The sequence below is a fragment of the Bos javanicus genome, chromosome 25 (assembly GCF_032452875.1).
Source record: "Bos javanicus breed banteng chromosome 25, ARS-OSU_banteng_1.0, whole genome shotgun sequence".
Lineage (NCBI taxonomy): Eukaryota > Metazoa > Chordata > Mammalia > Artiodactyla > Bovidae > Bos > Bos javanicus.
In genome coordinates this window covers 37,859,432-37,867,806 of record NC_083892.1, presented here as the reverse complement: position 1 = coordinate 37,867,806, position 8,375 = coordinate 37,859,432, and the positions used below count along the sequence as shown (strand labels likewise).

Below are 8,375 nucleotides of genomic sequence, written 5' to 3'. Positions count from 1 at the left end.
GCAAAGAAAGGACAGGAAGGGCACTCTTGTCAAGGGGAATATCTTGATCTCAGGAGCCGAATTAGAGGGCGCGAGGGGAGACAGAATTCTATTCTTGTCGAACTGAAATAAAAAAGCCCAAAGCTGAATAGGTCAACCTAAGAAGAGTCTAAAACGCCTATTACGAGTAAAAAAGGCTGAAGACAAAAGGGGCCTATTTTTACACATTTTTAAAATACTGAGAAAAAAATTCAGGACGGATTCTGGATGTTTTTCATTGTCTTCTTATACTTAGCTTTAAAAAAAAAATTTTTTTTTTTTAATAATTGCTGGCATCCCCTGCTGCCCATGGACGCCTGTGTCTGCAGGGGGCGCACCGGCGGCCACCGTCCCTCCGCCAGGGCGGTGGGCGGGGTCTCCCGGGCCGGTGTGGAACTGACGACTGGCGGGACGGGCTGTCTATCACGGCGTCCCGCCCCCGCCCCCCCCACGTCACATGACGCAGCCCATCATGGCGGTGGGAGCGCGGCCGCCGGGGCCCGCGGCTCTGCAGAGCGGCTGCCGTTGCTGCTGCTGAGAGGCGGCGGCGCGGGCAGGCGGGCGGGCGGGAAGGATGGTGTTTCCGAGGTCGGAGCGGTGGGCGCGGACCAGGAGCCGGGCTGAGGTGTGGCCGAAGCGACGCGTGCCCGAGAGCAGCCGGCGCGGGTGCCGCTGAGGCAGCGGAGGGAGGCAGGACCGACCGGGGGACAGACCGACGGACAGGAGGGAGGGCGACCCGAGAGCCGGCCCCCGGGGCCGCGCGGCGGGCGAGATGCCGGGGCCGCCGCCGCCGCTGCTGCTGTTGTTGCTCCTGGCCGTGGGCCGCGCCGGGGCCGCGCCACTTCCGCAAACAGGTGCAGGTGAGCGGGCCCGGGGCGGGGAGCCGGTGGCGGGGGGCGGCCGGGGAGGAGGCGGCGGGCCCGGCCCGGCCTCGGCGCCGAGGAAGCGGAGGGCCTGCCCGGGGCGGGAGGCCCGGCGGAGCCCATGCTGAGGCGAGGTTCTGCCGCAGGGGCGTGAGGTGGGGGCGGGCTGCCTCTCCAGGGCCGAAGCGGGGGCGAGGCGCTGCGGATGGGGCTCCGGGAAGGCTGCTAGCCGGGCGGCAGCCCCCAGCCCCTCCCCGGGGTAGGCTGCGGTCCCGGCTCTGGACCTGTTGCCCGAAGGTCCTCAGCCTACCTCGCTTCCCGGCAGTTCTGCTTCCTTCCCCAGATGTCACCTGCCTCCTGCGCTCCCCCCCCCCCCCTCACATTTTATAATAAGAACCGTTTCTTAACCCTAATCGTACTTTTAAATGCAAATGAGTTTGGAGAGCTTCGCAGAGTTTCCTTCGCTCCCTGCAACTCTTTCCGAAGTTGTCAGTTGATTTCAAAACGCTGTGCTTTTTATTAGAATTGGATCTCTGGGGATGAGAAAGAAGCAGCTCTATAAATATCTTTATTTTAGGAAGCCAGTGATTAGAGTAGCAGCCTTTGAATAACTATTGACAAAAAGGCCCAGGGGGTGATTGAAGTTTCTATTTTAGCTATGTCAGTGTGTGATTTTCTTTTTATTTTTCTTCCATCGTTTTCGTTTGTGGTTTATTTTTCCCTATAAAACTTCAATCCAGGAAAACATATCAAGTTGGATAATTTTCTTTTAAGGAAAAAAATAATCTAGGCTAATTTGCTGTTATCTGCTGCTACTGATCGTTGGATTGAGAGGAGACTGAAATTTCACAGAATCATGGAATTTTAGAGATGGAAGAGGCCTTAAAGAAAATTTAGTCCAATTTTTATCGTTTTGCAATTGAAGATAGTGAGGCCCTGGGGGTCCAATGACCTACCCAAGGTGACACAGCTAAATTGTAGGTGGAGCCACAAATAAAACCAAGGTCTTAGATTCCTCTACTTGTGTGATTTTTCTGCTTTACCATATCAAGTCTCTTAGCTGTTTACAATACTCTTGAGGTCAAGAGTTATTTTAGAATGATGTTAATTGGGTACAGAATGTGGAAGGTACTGTCTCTAGTAAAGACATATTTTTCAAGCACATCTACAATGGAAGCTAATACAGTTGTTTCCAGAGACACACCAGGTCATGTCATTGAGTGCCCTTTAGTGGAGTATTAACTGTTATCATTGTAACATATAGTGTATCACTAAATTTCAGCCACTGCCTTAAATCAAATATTTGTGAGGTGAATGCTGTTTTCTGATCTGATAGATAAGAGGAGCGAACATTATGAGGAGTGTGTAGGCAGCCCAGGTAAGAGTCCCAGAAAGTACCTGGGAAGTTATAAAAGAATATAGGGAGGAATGTCAATGTTGATATTGAAAGATATTCATGGTGAAATGGAAAATTAGCTGCAGAGTAGGATAGTGGGTAAAGAATGTGGATGCAGAAGGGATTCAGGAAGTGTCCAGATGACTTTGCAGTTCATCGAACTTTTACATATTTTGGAGAACAGATTCTATGTAGGAACCTTTGGAAATGTGTCTGCCTATAAATCTCTTAACATGTATTTTATTCCCTTCTTTTCAAATTTTATCGAGGTATGAGTAAAAAAATTGACGTTTTTGTTGGAGTGAGACAGCAATCGGGAAAATTAATCTGTAAATATAAATATCAAATCTTGGCATTAAAAAAAAACATAAAGAGCTATTTGGTGACATATAACAGCTCTTGTAGATTTTCCCTTCGTGTTTGTTGCTTGGAGGGTGTTATGGTGAGACTTGCAGCATATGGATGACAAGTACTTGCCCGGGTTAAATTATTGGGAAAGAAGCACAATCTCACATAGATCTGGGAGTTTGTATTTCCATTCAAAAGAGATTTTTAATATTTGTAATGGAGATGGATTCTTGACCAAGATGTATTAGATCAAGAGAAATAAAGAAACCTTTGAGCTCGGTGATCAAGAAAGAAGAAGCCCTCTGGAACATACATGGGAGATAAAAAAACAGTTAAACATTGAAAACAGTAACTTTTAAAGCTTTTCATTAACTGGGGGCCTGTACTCCTTACGTAGGGAAGTCTGGCCACTTTCAGATTTCGAGTAGATCCACTGTGTTGGGTCTTTGCCCCCTTGATCTTAATGCTGCTTAAAGTTCTAACTAGTTAATAGTGTCTTGGAGAAAGCATGGCTTATCAACAATAGGTTTGAAAAAGTACTTGCAATTTAGCCCTTGCCATGGGGAAATGAGATGGTTAATTAAAATTGGGCTTTTAAATCGAAACTCGTTTATCCAAAGATTTCTTTGTCATCCAAAATTGTTTCTAGATTCTGAAGTTGAAAAAAGATCATTTACCCATCGGTCATGGTGAGCTTTGTGAATATGCAGATTGCCTTTGCCATCAGGCACGAAGGCATTTCTTGGTTGAATTGTGGCGGTGGATCTCTTTATCACTTAACATCCCTTATGTCCTCCCTGGGGTGGGGGCTCCTTTTCTGAGAATCTGTATTTCTGCAAGGACTGGTTCTCACTTAGGAAGCTTGCGTAAAGAGAAGATGTCCACTGTTATTTACACACACACACACTCTCTTCAGTAGGGGGGGCTCCTTTTCTGAGAATACGTATTTCTGCAAGAGCTGGTCCTCACTTAGGAAGCTTATGTAAAGAGAGGAAGTCCACTGTTTTTTACACACACTCTTCAGTTACCGAATGTTTTTTAGACACACTCAAGCACTTCAGTTACCAAACTAAGATTACAGTCCGGTCATTCCTACCTTTCTTCTCTTGGAAAATACTTAGGTGCCTTTTGCAAGACTCTGAATTCACATCGTAAAGAAAGATCGGGTACACGTGAGGCATTCCTCCGAGTCCACCGCTCGTTATTAATACCAGGATAGTGGTGAGATTGGGAAACCCACTTGCATTGTTCTGTGGCATGTTAGGTCACAGAGCACAGAGGAAGCTTTTAGCAGCTCCAGATACAGGACCTCACAGAAGTCTGTGAACCCGGTGGGACTCAGCTACTGATTAAACAGTAGCTTGTGAAACCTGGGCTTTTATTTTAGATTAAACAAACAAGCTTGTGTCTTGAAAAAGATTTCTGAAGTAAAGGAAGTGCTCTTTAAAGTATGAATTTTTGTTTGTTTTAACAGCTTCTGAGAAAAATTATTTTCAGCAGATTTTTCGTGCAGATTCTTGTCAGTCTACATGACTGTGCGGCTTGAGATCTGATTTAGGCTGGAAATGCTGTTAATTGCTTTCAATTCGTGATACTTTGGGGTTAAATAAGTACTCTTATTTGCCTAGTAATAGGAAATAGGGCCAGCAACTTTGTAGCATCAGCATTGAAGTTATCAAATCTCTGCAGTTTTGCTAACTGTTGATGTAGTTCTCTTGAAATTTAGAATCCTTGGGCCCTCTGTATCTCCTGTGGGTATAGAGATAGCAGCTTTATATTTAATAATAATAATAATAAACCGCCCTGTAATGTAAATGTCACGTAGGGGATGCCCAGGGTTCTGAAATGGTTAAACAGACAAGTCCTCAAAAAAGTCCCACAGGCAGGCATATAAAAAGGATCCAACTTTTCAGCCCGGTTGGGAGTAAAATTCAGCCTGGTTGGGAGTACCAATCACAGGAGGAGTAGGTCCTGCAGCCAGAACTTGGCCTTTGGAGTTGGTCTGGGTATGAGACCTTCCTCTGCCACTTTAATAGCTTTTAAGACCTTGGCCCGTCACTTGACCTCTCCGAGCTTCTTAGTACTCACTCAACTTTTTAAAAAGGGATAGTGATGATATTTACCTAAGGAGTTGCTATCACAGGGTAGCCATGTCTGCTACAGGTCAGGCCCTTGACAGCGTAGATTTCTTTGTAGATTTGGTGGGTCATCATAGAGTTGACTAATGGTAGGCGCTGTTGTCAAAGAAGGAACTCAGCATGGGAGCCGCTTAAACATGGAGTGCCTGAAACTTACAGATGTTAAAAAAAAAAGTCTTTGTTTCTCAAAATAACAAGTTGTGATGGGTGAAGATGAGATCCTTTAGAGAGAAATCTGGCTTACTGAAGTATGATCTATAGGCTGGTGTTGTTGCTTCTTGAAATTCACAGCCTTGGGGAATTATGCTAGAAATTTTTAAGATGATCTGGATCAGTGTTCTTTTATATAATAAACCTGTTTTTGAATGTCAAGATGACTAAAGCTCTTGGATGTGAACGACTGCTGGTTTTAACTTATTTAAAGGAACCGCGGGTGATCTAAGTTGGTTTGATCCCAAACAAAAATTGTACACTCGCAGAAAGCATCCGTGAAGGCAGCAGGTTCACCCGGGCTGTGCTCGGACCAGCCCAGGGCTGAGGTTTCCCCTTAGAAAATGTCATTCGGAGAGATGAATGTGACAGACTTGCTTTTTCTCTCTCACTCACTCACTCTTAAAATCATGTGTGTTTGCAGGCTTCTAGTGTTGCTTCACTCGGAAATTTTTATGTATTACTCAGACATGGGGAAAGGGATATTATAGAAAGGAGAAGCTGGACAAGCATTCCTGGTAGAAAACAGACTACTCTATCTGAGGTGGTTTTTCGATTCAAATCTCTATTTTTCTGTGACTCCTCATATGAAGACACTGTAAGAACCCTGAGGAAATGCAGTGAAATCTGTGTCGGGGCAAAATATTGGAGTGAAGTATTTTTAAATTGTAGCGAATGACTAATTTGGAACCATGCCTTGGCATTACAGTTATTTGCCACAGAGAGAACAGTCATATCAGAAAAATAACCTCAATCTTTCACAAGAAGGTTCTGTGCAGAGGTTAGCTCAGTGCAGAGATTGCGAATTTCATTTGACTTTATTGTGATTCAAGTGGGGAAACATGAGAACAGCTGATGCCAAACATCTCAGGTGCCTGAACCCACAGCCCGGTGTGCGCCTTTCCTCCTCTGAAAGCCTCTGCCGTTTCTTCTTGGCTGCATAAGAGCGGTTTGCTCCCCTTCTGCCTCCCTGGGGCTTCAGCCGGCTGGTGGTAAACCTTCCATTTTGTTTTTGGCAGCTTGGCACATTTTCATTTTACTATGTTATGTTTGTTTTAAAAGGTTGGAGTTACCATCACATCAGACCCCTTGTGCTGGGGTGGGGCTTGGGTAGCCCCCGGCCTCCAGCCTACGGCCCCTGCTTGGGCAGCATTGGGCAGGGAGGTCATTGCAGCTGGGTTTCTGCTGCCCTGGCCTCTGCTCACCCCACTTCATCACGGGTTTTTTTTTTTTTTTTTGGCTGCGCCAAGAGGCCTGTGGGATCTTAGTTCCTTGGCCAGGAGTGGAACCTGGGCCCTCTACAGTGGATGGGGCAGTCTTAACCTCTGGACTGCCTGGGAATTCCCCTCACGGCACTTTCTTACTAGCTAAACTGATCTGCTCAGCGTTTGCAAAATATGCTGCTGCGATTCCTGTCTTCCAGTGCTTCACATTCTGTTAGCAGGTGCCTGACTCTTCCCCATGTGTGTCTTAGGTGCTGTCATCTCTTTGTCTTTTCTTTTCTTTTAAACCTCTCTACAACCCCAATTTCCCTGCTAAGACCTCTTTGCCCAGGCTTAGTGATTGCTGGACTTCCCTGGTGGCTCAGATGGTAAAGAATCCACCTATAATGCAAGAGACCTGGCTTTGATTCCCGGGTCGGGAAGATCCTCTGGAGAAGGGAATGGCAACCCACTGCAGTATTCTTGCCTGGAGAAGTCCTTGGACAGAGGAGTCTGGACGGCTACAATCCATGGGGTCACACAGAGTTGGACACGGCTGAGCAACTAACACTTTAGTGTTTACCTCCCCTAATGAACCCCTAGAGTGTCCCCTTGTGGGGCAGGAGGTTCCAGGGGATGCAGGATGAAAACTGGTCTTTTTTTGACATTGGAACTTTTATATTTATTTTCATTTCATCCTTAATGTTGGCTTTCGTGAAGGTATAGAATACATTGGTACACGAATGCATTTGTATGATTTTGTAAACAAATTTACAAGAAATGGAAGAAATACAGAGAAAACTTACTGGTGAGCTGTGTCATCAAAAAAAGGTTTGGGTTTGTGGTACAAGCCTACCATGTGCATTTATCAAATACCACCTTTGTAAATAAAATTAGAAATTGGAGTGTAGTTGGTTTACAATGCTGTGTTAGTTCCAGGTGTATAGCAAAGTGATTCAGTTATACATAGAGCTATTCCTTTTCAGATTTTTTTTCCCACTTAGCTTCTTACAGTATATTGAGTAGGGTTCCCTCTGCTCTACAGTAGGTCCTTGTTCGTTATCTATTTTAAATATGTGTGAATGTGTTAATCCCAAATTCCTGGTTTATCTCTCCCCCCGCCTTTCCGTGGTGGCCCAAATGGTAAAGAATGCCTGCAATGCAAGAGACCAGAGTTTGATCACTGGTTCAGGAAGATCGCCTGGAGAAGGAAATGGCAACCCACTCCAGTCTCTTTGCCGGGAGAATTCCATGGACAGAGGAGCCTGGCCAGGCTACAGACCATGAGGTTGCAAAGAGTCAGACGTGACTTTTCCTACCACCTGTTCTAAGTCCTGTCTCTTCACCTGGATTGCAAGCCTCAGTATTGCTCGTAATTGCATGGTATCTCATGTTTAGTTGAAGTTTGTGGGTGATGCTGAAGTTTGATGAAGGTGGTGCTGGAGAACTGTTTCCCCCAGACCAGTACTCAAGTGTCCATGAGTTAAGACGAGAGGGTGTCAGCTTAGAGCCTCTCATTCTCTTAACTTTACCTTCAGCCAGCCCTGTCCCTCACCCAGAAGGAGGCCGTTTATAGTTGTTTTATTTTTAGTTGTAAATTTTTTTCTTTTAGAACAATTCTAGATTTACAGGAAAGTTGCAAAGATGGTACAAAGAGTCTCTGTGTATCCTTTGTCCAGTTTTCCCTTTTGACATTTGTAACAACCAGGAGCTGGTTCTAATGCACGATTATTAACCAGCGCCCAGACTCTATCAGGTTTCTTTCCTGTTTCCCTGACATCCTTTTTCTTGTTTCGGGATCCCACGTGTGTCTGGTCGTCACATCTCCTTGGGCCCCTCCAGTCTGCTCCCTGTTTTTGGTGATCTTGACACCGTGCGGAGTACTGGTCGGGTGTTTTGTAGCATTATCCCCCCAGCTGGTGCGTGTTGATGTTTTTCTCAGGATGAGGCTGGGCTGCTGTGTTTGTGTGGGAGGAAGCCCGCAGAGTGACAGTACCGTTATCATCACGTCATGTCAAGGGTATGTGCTCTCACGACGATGGGCCCTGGCCCCTTGGCTGAGGTGCTGTTTGTCGGCTGCCGCCTCTGCCAGTCACACACGCCCTTTTCTGTACCGCACATGTGCCCGGCCCCTGCGAGCAATTTGCCACCTCCTTGAGGGAGAAGCATCTATGGAAGTTACTCAGGATTCTGTGTAGGA

General features: G+C 46.0%; 1 protein-coding gene across 3 annotated transcripts in view; it reads left to right on the top strand.

The window, feature by feature from the left end:
* The first annotated feature begins 490 nt into the window (after nucleotides 1-490).
* LMTK2 (lemur tyrosine kinase 2) overlaps nucleotides 491-8,375 on the top strand; it is a 75,611-nt gene continuing 67,726 nt past the window's right edge. Inside the window, exon 1 of one of the 3 annotated variants that reach the window (XM_061402174.1) lies at nucleotides 491-872. In XM_061402174.1, coding sequence (XP_061258158.1) covers nucleotides 791-872 — 82 coding nt within the window. In that variant the 5' untranslated portion in view covers nucleotides 491-790. Of the gene's footprint in view, nucleotides 879-8,375 lie in introns of all 3 variants that reach the window. The other 2 variants (XM_061402172.1, XM_061402176.1) reach the window with 2 other exon arrangements.